The sequence below is a fragment of the Engystomops pustulosus genome, chromosome 1, assembly GCF_040894005.1.
Source record: "Engystomops pustulosus chromosome 1, aEngPut4.maternal, whole genome shotgun sequence".
NCBI classification, from domain to species: Eukaryota; Metazoa; Chordata; class Amphibia; order Anura; family Leptodactylidae; genus Engystomops; species Engystomops pustulosus.
Genome location: NC_092411.1, coordinates 85,267,993 through 85,282,472, shown reverse-complemented (window position 1 = coordinate 85,282,472; position 14,480 = coordinate 85,267,993). Strand labels below are relative to the sequence as shown.

At 39.5% G+C, this 14,480-nt stretch overlaps 1 protein-coding gene across 2 annotated transcripts in view; it reads left to right on the top strand.

Moving 5' to 3' along the window:
* The first annotated feature begins 716 nt into the window (after positions 1-716).
* Positions 717-14,480, top strand: part of LOC140077327 (solute carrier family 2, facilitated glucose transporter member 11-like) — a 36,137-nt gene continuing 22,373 nt past the window's right edge. The window contains exons 1-2 of one of the 2 annotated variants that reach the window (XM_072124508.1): positions 717-804; positions 13,483-13,581. In XM_072124508.1, the coding sequence (XP_071980609.1) occupies positions 790-804; positions 13,483-13,581 (114 nt within the window). In that variant the 5' untranslated portion in view covers positions 717-789. Of the gene's footprint in view, positions 805-1,000; positions 1,103-13,482; positions 13,582-14,480 lie in introns of those variants that run through there. The other variant, XM_072124431.1, reaches the window with a different exon arrangement.

Below are 14,480 nucleotides of genomic sequence, written 5' to 3'. Positions count from 1 at the left end.
CAATTTTTATAAAATATACAATACCCCCATTAATTACATGCATTACCTCCCCCAAATTTTATAAATAATGCCATAGTGCTCTGTAAATGTCAGAAGAGTAAGAGCAACAGTGTCATGCATTGCTATAGTGTACTTAGAGCAGTAGCATAGTGTTCTATAAACCGTGCAAAATGATTTCATAAAGCAGAGTCAAAGTTTACCCTTGAGTCCTTAATGCAATTCCAAAAAACAGTGTCAGAGTGCCATTATATACAAATCTTGTGTGCCATTATAAGCAAAACACAATTGCAGTTCTCCATTGAAAGCTACTGCCCCCTTAAGCAGAGCCAGTGTTTTCTTATATAGAGGCTCCACATTTCCATAGGTAGGTTCAGTCTCCCCATACTAGAGTGGACATTGTTTTGAGTACTGTGCTAAAATGCTCCTATAAACAGAGTCCCTGCATGGGCAGAGTCAAAGTACCCACTTTGCCCACCAAGTGTCAGAAAATGCACAGACAACTCAAAATGATAAAAACCCAATGTCACGTCACTTTACTTATATAATTGTTTCTTTGGGAATACAGCCAAAGTGATTGTCAGCCCCATACAACTGTTATCTAAGATCTCCAATCTACAATTATGAGGGCATAATGAAAAAGTTGGCTCCTTCGCATCTCTTTGCATGAACTTTGAAACAGCAGCCAGGGTGTAATAATAGACACAAGAAAAAACGTCTTCACACTTAGTCACATGAAAATTCCACATGTGCTGTTAAGAGTAAAAATCTCCCTATCCGAGGCTAAATAAGATGGAGTTGTTCAAGGTACGTTTTAAGATTTTGGAACTAATTAACCATATATCCTATAGACTCAAATGATCTTAAAAATGACATGCGTAGGTTGTAGCTGTGAAAGCGGCTTGTATTAAATTATGTCTGCATGATCCTTTTTAATTTGCATGGTCTATCCCGATGGTATAATGCTGGATATTGTTTTCACTGATTGAAAGGGAGAGAAAGAGAGAGGAGGGCAGAGACATTTCTTCGTTTAGCTAGAGGAACAGCAATGTTGGGGACAGCAGTGGAATATCAGCCCTTATTACACAAGAGGAGTAGAAGCGGGGTAAGTGACCAGTACCTCTCTGTAATGTAGATGGATGAATGGAAGTTGTGTGCTCACGAGAAACCATTTAGAGTAAATGCTGTAATTAGAGTAAGACAAAGTTTCATACATATCTTATACTTGTCTGTCACATGCATAGTGAGTATTCAACATCTACAAGGATCCAGTGAACTTCTGTATATATATACATACATGATGTTGTTTTACCTGGCCGGTCGGTATAGTTTCTCCATTATGTATTATACAGCATTAATCCTATACAGATAATCCTTTTACATCAGCCCCTGTGATGGGGTTTACAATGTTATATACTTACTTTTCATTGCTATTTCCAATTAGTCTACACATTGTTTTATGTCTTGCTTATAATATATAGAAAAATAATGTTCGGTAATTAGAAACATCATTCAGCTTGTCTCCTGATAGTATACAAGTATGTCACACATTGACGAGAGTTGTATTTATGCTTCTTTTTGACACTTTCACTCCACCTTACTGCTTTTTCACAGCTATACAACCTCAAGAAGGGGTGTAAATGCTGCTGCCAAAAATTTTTTTACAGTTAAAAAACAAACTAGTTAATTGATGGAAAAATAAGAAAAGTCTGGGACACCACAAGGGAAAAATGACTTGTCCAGTGGTTGAAACGTATGTTCTATCTTGAGGATAGGAGATAGAATGTAGATCGCTGTTTAACCAATAGGACCCCGTGTAATTGAAAGAATGTTGCGCCAGTCCACTTCTCTGCCCGGACTTTATTCACTTTTATAGGGCTGCTCATAATCATTCATGGCAGGACCAAAAGTAACCCCTGCTCTTGATCGTTGTAAGTACAAGTGGTCAGGTTTCTTTTGTAGGGCAACCCCTCCAGGGCCCAAAACAGGTTAATAACTAAGTGGTTATTATAGGATTTTAATATTTTGTTGGGAAGTATAGATAATATGATTACTCTCCTGTACACTTCTTTAATTTCACAAGCACAAGTTTATCAGTGGAGTGAGGTGGCCTCGGGATACGATGTGTATTACTATTCAATTGCTTCTTTATTACTAAAATGTTAAGCATTTCTGATAAAATTCAGAATTATTGATTGCTTTTACAGCAATATAATTGTTTGTGTTTTCATATATTTGCTTTATGCCAAATGCAGTGTTTTTGTTTCATGATAACATTTTTGGTTTTATTTAGCAATATACATCACATTCAAATTTATTATGAAAGTGATATTTATCTCTAATTATATCTCTGAGTATAAATCAAATTTTATTGAACAAACCTCCGAATGATAACAGTATATTCTTCAAAATTTGAAAAACCCTGAAAATGTACAATTCTAAGATATTATGCACAGCAGAGTTTCAACATATTTTATAGGTTGTAAAGAACTGAAAATGGTAATTTGTTGAATTTGCAGCATCCAAACAGGCCAAGTTACATGGTAACATGGTAACATAGGACCCTTTGATATCACCCTCACAATTTTTGCATCCATTGAACTTGTGAATTTTTGGATAGTTTCTGCTTGAATTTCTTCACTTGTCAGAATTGCCTCCCAGAGCTTCTGTTTTGATGTGAACTCCCTCCCACCCTCATAGATCTTTTGCTTGACAATACTCTAAAGGTTCTCTATATAGGGTTGTGGTCAGTTGAAGATGGTAGCCACACCATGAGATTCTCTCCTTTTATGCACATAGCAGCCAATGATATAGAGGTATCTTTGCAGCATGAGATGGAGCATTGTCTTGCATGAAGATGATTTTGCTCCGGAAGGCACGATTCCTCTATTTGTACCATGTAAAATGGTAAGAAATTTGCCAGTCAGAAACTCTATATACTTTGTTGTGGTCATTCTCACATCTTCAGGAACCCTACCAGCATTCTCCTCATGATTCCGGCCCCAAAAACATGACTCTGCCACCTCCTTGCTGATGTCGCAGCCTTGTTGGGACATGGTTGCCATCCACCAACCATCCACTACTTCATCCATCAGGACCATCCAGAGTTGCATGGCACTCAGTATACAAGACTGTTTGAAAATTAGCCTTAAATTAAATTCATTTGCCTTTTGTAAACATTTCTTCAATTGGATGTTAATTAAAAAAATATTCCTGTGTGAAGATAATTTCTCATAAATGTAGCCATGTTGTCCCTTAGAAACCAGATAGCTTCCTTGGATACGACCACGTCACACTCTGGCAGTGGTGGTTAGACTTGCACCATAGAGTCCTGCCTGACCACCTGGATTCAGCAATCATTACCACAGGGTGGCTGTGCGACATGTAGTAACTCCCTGACATTTCATATACAATAACCTTTTGTTTCTTTGTGCACTCAATCCATCAGAGGTGGCCGTATCCGAGGAAGCAATCTCGTTTCTAAGGGACAACATGGCTACATTTATGAGAAATTATCTTCACACAGGAACATTTTATTTAATAACATCTAATTGAAGAAATGTTTACATATGGCAGATTAATGAAACTGAATGTGAGTGCCCAGATGAGAAAACCCCTTTAATGTTTGTCTGGGCCCACTGCAACCATTTCTGCTTGTGAGCACTGATTAGGGGTGGCCGCATAGTAGGTTTATAAACCACATCAAGTCTTTGAAGGATCCTACACCATGAGGTTTGCGGGACTCCAGCGGCACCAGCAGCTTCAAATATCTGTTTGCTGATTTGTAATGGCATTTTAGTAGCTGCTTCCTTACAGTAATCCAGCAAATTCTACAAGTTACCATTTTCAGTTCTTTACAACATATAAAATGTTTTGAAACTCTGCTGTGCATAATAATTTGGATCTGCACATTTTGAGTTGTTAAAAATTTTGAAGAATATACTGTTATCATTGGGCGGTTTGTTCAATAAAGTTCGATTTATACTCTATTTGACTTTCATTTGCATACACCATTTAGAAAAATCAGAGATGCATATCAGTTGCATAATAATTTGGAACATAGTATATATATTTAACCCTTCATTCTCCCACCTTGATAAAGTCATTTGAAGTTGTTGATATCAGATGGGCTGAACAACTATCATATGTTTAGTTGGGGCATCAACTCTCATTTCATGTCGGATAATATTTTTATTTATATCTTCATTGTTGCTATATTCTGTAGAACTTTACAAATCAGAATACCATTAAAGAAGAAGGCTAGGGCATGTTATAATAATAATCTTTATTTATACACTCACCGGCCACTTTATTAGGTACACCTGTCCAACTGCTCGTTAACTCTTAATTTTTAATCAGCCAATCACATGGCGGCAACTCAGTGCATGTAGGCATGTAGACATGGTCAAGACAATCTCCTGTTCAAACCGAGCATCAGTATGGGGAAGAAAGGTGATTTGCGTGCCTTTGAACGTGGCATGGTTGTTGGTGCCAGAAGGCTGGTCTGAGTATTTCAGAAACTGCTGATCTACTGGGATTTTCATGCAAAACCATCTCTAGGGTTTACAGAGAATGGTCCTAAAAAGAAAAAACATCCAGTGAGCGGCAGTTCTGTGGGCGGAAATGCCTTGTTGATGCCAGAGGTCAGAGGAGAATGGGCAGACTGGTTCGAGCTGATAGAAAGGCAACAGTGACTCAAATTGCTACCCGTTACAACCAAGGTATGCAGAAGAGCATCTCTGAATGCACAGTACGTCGAACTTTGAGGCAGATGGGCTACAGCAGCAGAAGACCACACCGGGTGCCACTCTTTTCAGCTAAGAACAGGAAACTGGGGCTACAATTTGCAAAAGCTCATCAAAATTGGACAGTAGAAGATTGGAAAAACGTTGCCTGATCTGATGAGTCTCGATTTCTGCTGCGACATTCGGATTGTAGGGTCAGAATTTGGCGTCAACAACATGAAAGCATGGATCCATCCTGCCTTGTATCAACGGTTCAGGCTGGTGGTGGTGGTGTCATGGTGTGGGGAATATTTTCTTGGCACTCTTTGGGCCCCTTGGTACCAATTGAGCATCGTTGCAACGCCACAGCCTACCTGAGTATTGTTGCTGACCATGTCCATCCCTTTATGACCACAATGTACCCAACATCTGATGGCTACTTTCAGCAGGATAATGCGCCATGTCATAAAGCTGGAATCATCTCAGACTGGTTTCTTGAACATGACAATGAGGTCACTGTACTCAAATGGCCTCCACAGTCACCAGATCTCAATCCAATAGAGCATCTTTGGGATGTGGTGAAACGGGAGATTCGCATCATGGATGTGCAGCCGACAAATCTGCGGCAACTGTGTGATGCCATCATGTCAATATGGACCAAAATCTCTGAGGAATGCTTTCAGCACCTTGTTGAATCTATGCCATGAAGAATTGAGGCAGTTCTGAAGACAAAAGGGGGTCCAACCCGTTACTAGCATGGTGTACCTAATAAATTGGCCAGTGAGTGTATAGTGCCATCAAATTCCCTAACGCTTTACAAATGTTGGATTTGTTTTCATGGTTGAGGTGGTAGAGGTTGAGTTTGAGGTACAGTTTGAGTGAAACAGCTTTTGGCTCATTGGGTTTTCTACCGAAAAACTATTCAAGGGGGTTTGGCCACCATAAATGTAGCTGAATGGTCTCCAATTGTGGAAGTTCTTTCTCTGGCTCGTGATACTAAAAGAAAAAACAAAATATGGATTCCATGATAGCAGCTGAGCTCTTGTATTTATCTAATAGTGTCAATATTAAAGACAAATTTGTCAACAGTTTGGCCATGCATAGCTATGGACAGTGTTAGGTAGTTGCCTGTCAGAGCTATTTAAACATACCATCGTGTATGCTTATAGCTGTAGTACTGTGTAAAATGGATCTATATATACTCCAGTTGCATTGGGGGAAAAAGTGCTTAAACGTCTCTGCTTTTGACTCTGAGTTTTGAACTTCTCCATAGTCCCTACCCTCTGCTCTGAGTAAAAGCTGTAGCAGTTTACTGGTTGACCACTGCTGCATTCCTAATGGTCAGCAAAAGCTCTGATCAAAGTGTAGTCATTTATGTAGCAAAGCCTTTTATCAGTGCACGCTGTAAAAGGGGGGAGCTAGATATTGCTTTGTCCTGTCCCTATCAGACCTGGCAAAATGATAGGAGGGGGTTAGTTGGAAAAGGTGATGGCTCTGGGCCTAATCAAGCACACAATGTCATCTCTTAATGCTCTGTGTATAATCATAGTCACTAATTTCCATAGAAAGCTGAATAAGTAAGAAAACAATAGAACAATAGAAACAAGGTGGTATACAAACCTTTTCGCCCCTCTGTTATTTTTTTAATAACCAAAAGCATAATCAGAGAAGTTTGCAGCCATTACTTTCTATTCTTGAAATGAGACTGAAATTTGGGGTTAATTGCTTTAAATTATAACACGTATGACTAACTACATGGAAAATTGGTTGACCTCAGGGCTAATGCTTTTTGCTTGTTGCTTTGAAGAATCAGATGATTTGATAACATTCTTCTTGAATGTATAAAGATTTCATTAATAAGCTGGCTACTTTAATTAATGGGTATTTTGTTGCAAAATTGTGCTGAAGGAAATGTTTTGACTAGCCTGCCATACTCTTATCTGTTATCAGATACCAGGGCAAAATGGCATTTTCCCATCACCACATCCAGCCAACATGTGATGCTCAGCAGGGTGCAAGAGACAACAGAGACAAGCTCAATGCTCAATAACCAATATAGTGCTGGAATCACACACAGAACTTACATACGGCAACAGAACTAAGCTTAATACCAGACCAAAGCATAGTACCGAAATATACAGTATCAGAACCTAGCACAGTCAAAAATATGGCACCAGAAATAATATCATTTGGTGCAGTCATTCACTTAAATTTTTTGTTATTTTGCTTTTACTGCTATGGTCTTGATTTACAATTAAATGTTTCTAGTCATAGATGGCATAATTGGGCAAGACCTTTACCAGTTTCATGAATGGAAGGGTGATGGTACACGAGTAGCCATGGTGGCATGCTGGGATAATGCCAACACAAACAATATACATATAGGTACGACATTAAAATAGGGTTGTTATAGACATTACAAAACATTTTGATCTTAGATTAGACACCTAATGTAATGGCAGGACACAAACAAGGACAGTGAGCCCTGGCACTGAGACCCCCAATCTTTCCCTACCTACTTATTGGGTCCCCTTTTAACGGAGGCCAATAACTGGGCGACGTTCCCTCCCTGGGTAAGGTGTGAAAATGTAACAATACAGACAGAAAAACACAATAAGGCGAAGTCGGCAACAGTGCAATACAATCCGAGTCGGCAACAGTGGGAAATAACAATAACCAAATCGCAATCCAAATAGAGTAGTACAGGCAAAAGATCAAAAACCAGAAACTAGAGAATAGAAGAGAGCCAGTGAACACAGCAAGATAGCAGTTTGACCAGCAAGGAGTCCAGGCTAAACTGGAAGCTTATAGGGTACGTAGGCCCTGCCACAGGTGGAAGGAGCAAGCAATTACAGGTCCAGTGTTAACTTTTGCAAGACAAAATCAGTGAGGGGTGTGGCTGACATCAGGTCAGACAGCCATAGAACCTAGTTCAGACTGCAGGATTGCACAAAACTCAGTGTCTCCTAATCCTACCAGCATGGATAGAGGAGACAGCAGGCGTAGACGTGACACCTAACTAAGACACTCAGATGAGACCACGCTATTTTTTTGAATGCAGAAATCAGTAGTTGAGTTGATATTATATAATATTACAAATTATTAAATAAAAAAATCTCATTTGTCCTATATTCTCCCCCTCTTCATACCCCATTAAGTAAACAGTTTGTCTGAAACCAGTTATGAAGTCTGTATACAGCAGGAGAGGAGGCTAAAGTTTAACTTTTACAGACATGGATATTTCATTTTATAATTTTGCTCTTCAGAAACTAAAACAGTCCCATGTTCCCTAAAATATTCCCTAGTTTATCTTCACAAACATCACCCTCATGGTTATTTTATATAGTTATTTTATATACATTGCCCTCATGATTATTTTATGTATAGCCCTCCTCACCCCCTATGGATTCATTAGATACAGCCCCCCTCACCCTCATGGATTCCTTATGTACAGCATTATGTGGGCTTCCCCAGCAACTCTGGGTCCCGCCACTTGCCCAGGTATGCCCAGTGCTGTAGCCCTGATACAGACGCTCAGTGTTGATGTCACATGAGCCTTCTACAGTAAATTGCTGCATGGGCTTATATTTTCCAGTATGAGAGGCACTTTTCAAGTACCATATATACTCAAGTATAAGCCTAGTTTTTCAGCACAAAAAATGTGCTGAAAACTCAAACTCAGCTTATACTCAAGTAAAAAAAAGATACGTTTTACCAGGTTTTTGAGGTAAAATTAGGGGCCTCGGCTTATACTTGGGTCGGCTTATACTCGAGTATATACAGTACATCATTTAGGAGGTTTAATTAGCAAATTGATAAGATTGTATTAACTCTTTCTTGGTGGGGTTAAGAAAATCATTAATTCTGGTTTAGGGGTTTTAGCTATTGTTATCTTTAATTTATGGGTCACCACGATTACGACGATAACCCATTTATATAGCTTTTTAATGGTTGACGTCTTTTGCAGAATATAGAATGCATTTATTGAGTAATTGATTTGATTTCTCATCGCCATGTTCTAAGGCATAACATTTTTATTTTTTGTATACAGAGTTGTTTTAGAGCTTTCTTTTTGCTTAACAAGCTATATGGCCCTTAAAAGGGCTATCCTCACTTCCTTTAGATGTACCTACCACCCAATCTATCTTTATAGGTAAATATGTGGTGGTAGGTTCCCTTTTATGTGAGGCAGTGTGAATCTGTACTGCAGGTAGTAACAGTGCACATCCAAACAAATGGGTGACAAAATATTAATGTGTCTGGGTGTGTTATGTGACAGCACAGTCCATCCCCTCTGCTCTAAGAAAGCACTGTACCAGGCTTCTGGTTAGGTATTATAGTAGAGAGTATGAGCATGGAGAGGGAGCAATTTGAATGCAGAGGTCAAAGAACACAGCAGTTTAAATAGACGCATCCAGTGCTACAAGTCCAGCTACAATCCTGGAATTAAAAAAATAGCATTTTTCACAGTCTGAGATAATGATAGTGTTATTTACCAAAACTGTGTTCATTTGATTATCTTGGATTTATGAGGATATCTTGCTGAAGTTTATTTACAGAGAGTGATCTTTACAGTAATTTTGAATACAGTTGTGTTATAATATCCAGGCATGTGATAGTCATCACCAGTTATAAAAATGAAGCTTTTGCTTCATCATTAAAGAGCAATCTTATAACAGATACATGCAAATGAAAGTGTTGTTTTTTTGCTACATAATAAAGCCTGTATCCATCTCTACATGTAAGGCCTTCAGAGACCAAAGAGAAGAAGTGTGTACAAAACAGTACTTTTCTTCTACCTTATTTAAGTGAAGAATGTGAAATAATTGAGATCATTTTAATGCATTTGATTGCATTATGGTTAGAGATGTTACTTTAAGCCGCTGTGTACCAACCTTAGCCTGGGTGTAATCACAGCATCTGCACCCCCTCTAGATATGCCCCTGGTTTATGGTCCAGTGGAAAGGAAATATTCCATGCGGGGGATATAAGGAAGATACACATTCCACACTTTTCTTCTTTTATCATCAAATGGACCCCAGGTATTTTGCCAGAAGTGCCAGCATATTGAGGATTTATCCAACTTGCTGTAAATATCCTAAACCTAAATTGAGAACACTTGTGTGAATTTTTCCATTGATCCAAAGGGAATGGATTTTCTTAACTAATGACAAACAAAAATGCCTGTCGCTACTTTTATAAGTCCAACTGGCTTTAATGTTATTTGGAGAGATGTTCTTTTAAATGACTTTTCACTAGGTTTTTCCATGGGTTTTCCATCCTCAATTAACTCTTGCATTGAGTTAACATGTTTCATACTGCAAGTTGTTTTGTTGTTATCAGAACTCGCTATTTGCTCTAAATGGGATCAGATTTCAGGCTTCTGTGCTTGAAAACCACACCTAGAGCTGCCTGTGATTGACAGCTACCTTTCTGATCTTTCCTTAGGGAAAGTTGGGTGTGAGTTTGAGTTTGTTTTGTATGCAGCTGTGACTTGAGTAATGGATGGCTGAACCAGTCAGCGCTGGGGGCAGTGTCCATTACTCCCTTTATATTCTGTTGGTGCCTTCAGAGTGTGATGGTTATTGCAGTCCTTTTCCTTGCCTTTGCTTTTACTATTCTTTTTTTTTGTTATTCTGTGTATGGGACTTCAACTATGTTTAATCGACCATTCTATAGCTTTTTGATTCTGATCCTTTGGTGCCATCTTAGTTTAAACCCAGTTCTGGCCAACTCCGCTTGTCTGTTTGTATCTGTTGTTTGTCTCTCAGTGCTGTGTATCTCCCAGTGTGACCCCACTTTCCCTGTCACAGCCTTGTTTGTTATTGGCTTGACAGTTTTCTGTGTACTACTGTGAACACGTATCTATCTCGGATTTCCTGTAATTTGTCCACTCCAGGTTTGTGGAATTTCTATCAGATATTTACCAATTAAAGAGGTTGTCTGATTTGATAACATATCTTGTAAAGGGTCAAAAGTATTATATATATTGTTGTCCTGGTTCTTGACACAAAGAAAGTAGTTGCATATGGTACTTAGCTGATCAGAAGAAACCTGCAAAGCATTGGAAAAATAGGAGATAAAGGGAATCTACCACCAGGATGAAGGATTGTAAACCAAGCACACTTACATGTTCATGTGTGATCTCTGTCAGGATCTGCCCTCCCTTTAACTTCGTGGGTGCTTATTTTCACAAAAAAATATTGAGCCTGAGGGGCTTTAGGCTCCATTGGCATATATGGACCCCAGGCTCATTTGCATATTTTTTCATAAAAGCAAGGTCCTAAGAAGCATAACAACACAATGGGGTATACTATTCATCAAAGGCAGGTTCCTTTACCATCTATTACTGGCAGCACTGTCAGCAGTATTAGAGTGTGTAAATGCATTTCCTTTCTAATTTGTAAATCCCTGTTCTCAAGTTTTTATTACAATTACAGAGGAACAGCAAAACACTTAGTTATTACACAATGCATGATTATTTGACAACATTATATAATGACATGCTTTGTAAAGAAATGCCTTCTCTCTATACTGTTATATGAAGGACTGCATTGATGAAGTCAATGTTTACTCTGGTTATGTAAAATTTTTCATCACTTTGACAATAGTACTGTATGCAGTGCCATCATGGAGTAATGGAAGACAGAATTTCTTAATAGAGATGTAACTGAAACCCTGATCTGTTTCAATTGATAAAAGGGTTATATGATGCCTCCTTTACAAAAATCAATGTTTAACTCCGTAAGACTGTAGCATTCAGAAAAAAAAAACATATTTTACAAACAAGCTGGTTCAACACCCCTTTCAATGCATAGGCAGGCTGGTACTTGTAAATAGCGCCCTCTCCAGGTCAAGAGCTGTTAAGGGGAGTTATGAACCCTCTAGGAAGTTTCTAGAACTGAGATATTGGGGCAGATTTACTTACCCGGTCCATTTGCGATCCAGCGGCGCGTTCTCTGCGGTGGATTCGGGTCCGGCCGGGATTCACTAAGGTAGTTCCTCCGACGTCCACCAGGTGGCGCTGCTGCGCTGAAGTTCCCAGAGGCCCGCTGGAATGCCCTGAAGTTCAGCGGCCTATTCCTGGTGAAGGTAAGTGCAAGTTCTGCGACACTTTTTTTTAAAAAAATGCGGCGGTTTTTCCGAATCCGTCGGGTTTTCGTTCGGCCACGCCCCCCCATTTCCGTCACGTGCATGCCGCCACCCAATGCGCCACAATCCGTTCACGTGCGCCAAAATCCCTTAGTAAATGACTAAGGGCCCTTAGTAAATGACCCCCATTGTGTAATTGCAGTTGTAGATGCTGCCTGGCAAGGCAACAGTTAATTGGTGTATGTAATTAGCCAATGATCTGTCTGTTATGAAAGCTGGAGTGTGATTGGAGAAGTGCTACCACCTGAACCAGGGGGAGTAAAAAAAAACTCCTGCTGGGTGAGAGCACACAGTTCAATCAGTCAGTGTCAGTGAAGAGACATAGAGAGCAGCACACCTTCAGTGCTGCCACAGCCAGTCATCCCAGGAACTTCTAGTGCCTCAGGCCTACTGCCTGGCACACAGGGCAAGTCTGGAGACGTAAGCCTAGAACTGCAGCTTCCACTTCTTGGACTCAGTTCTACCTGAACCAGCCCAGCCTGCAGCTATCAGACTGTGTGTACCTTTCCTGTGGACCAACTGACCACTTCAGCATCCAAGAATGCTGCTGTTTCATCGTGTTTGGCCATTGCTAGGTTGATTTGCTCATCGTAGCCTCCATCTGATGCCTGGATCGAGGATGCTTACCACCATGGGCTTCCCCATCCATCACCCAGGGATTCATCCTACAGACCTCAGGGGTTGCCCAAGGTAAAAAAAAACACTGCATCAGCCTCTCCCTACAAATTTCTTACACACACCACCTGCTGGAGACCTGCCAGGCTGTAGGTCAGCCCTCTGGTCCCTGTACTAAGCACCATGACCACAGCATGCCTAGGCCGCATAGGCCAGCCACTCTGGTATTCTGTGCCCCGGCTGCCTCCAGGCCAACAAGAAAAGGCTAAGCCCCGGTGAGGGATGTTGCACTGGGAACACAGAAGCTAGTGATTGGGTAGTTCAATGCTGGCTTCTCCCTGCCTGGCTTAACTAGATTCATAAATCTCCCTATATGTGTACATAGAGAGACATATTAATCTAGCCAATCTAGGTGGGTTGTTCTGGTCCCAAATTCTTTTCTCATCATCATGTTCTATTCTCAGTATATGATCAATATGGATTCAACAACTGCACCCTGCACAAATCTGTTATTTTGGTTGTCCCAGTGTTCCAGAACCTAAATAATGGACTCAGCAGGAAACAGAGGGCTTTATTCATTGTATAGTAGTGGTTGCTCTATGGACAATGGATACTTTTGTCAGCTTCTACTTTATCTGTTCTTATGCCACGAGGCAGTCACGACAACTGATTGGTGCATGATACTGGTGTCAGCAGAAGCCTTCTAGATGATTAGTGTACCTGTTCCCAATTCATTTAAATTTCTGAATTCCACATAAATATGAAAAAGAAAAGAAATAAGAGAAAATTTGTAACACACATATGCATAGTGTTGTTGGCATAATTTCAATAGTTTAGGAATCATGACCTCCTTGCAGATTACCTTTAACTTTCATTTGCTTGAATCATACCGTGCTTTAGATTATGGAGGCTGGTTGCTGATCTTGGTCTTGCAATAATTTACTTGATGTTATTATAATTAATTGTACATAAAATTATGTTTATGTTTCTATAGATCCCAACAAAGAAACTTTTTTGGGCTGTCTGTGCTGTAGGGATTGGAGGGGCGTTTCAATATGGATATAATTTATCAGTTATAAATGCACCTACCACAGTAAGTAAAATCTTTTAAGCTATGTAAAACATGTGTAATTATTAATTTGTGAAAGATAATCTAAAAATAATAGTTTAATTCAATTGTTTAGTCAAATACACATCATAGATCCGATACTAACAAATGTGGTCTTTGTAGTTATAATATATCATACTGTGCCTTGGGGCACTATACTTGTGATGTATGGATACAGGGAACTAATGGCCACGAGATTACAGAAACCCATTGGGATGGATTCCACTCTCAAAGATCCCTATGTTGGAATGACAACAATGTAGCTTTCTGCCTTTGATCATGGGATTGATCATATGACCTCAGTAAATATATATAACAGATCTTTCATCCACGTCACCATCCTTTGTGCAAATACCAAAAAACACGGAAGCTTACTTCTATCTCAGACTGTGTATAGGAAACACTGGGGCAAATTTATTTACCTGGTCTGTGGAGTTCACTAAAATGCGTTCACTAAAGTTCGCTCAGTCCGCACCACCCCATCACCCGATTTCTTTCACATGAAAGCCAGTGCAGCCGCGCCACAATCCGATCACGTGCGACACAATCCCCAGTTGAATACCTGCCCAGGCGGCACAAATCCCCAAAACATCAGAAAAAACTACAAAAGTGCAGCCACGGACCCTTAGTAAATAAGCCCCACTGTGTCAAAAAAATAAAATGGTTTGATAGAATAATTAATAATCAAAATATTTTTATAATAATGTTTAAATCCAGAACATAAATTAACCTTAATTTTCATGTATTAAAGATTTATAGGTATATTTAGCAATTCTGTCTAATATTTATAATTTATTTAGTTAAGGTTATCAATGTTTAGATGGATGGCCGAAGGCATAAATGATCTGGAGCTGACTCACTGGGGTCTATGGAGAGCTTTATAA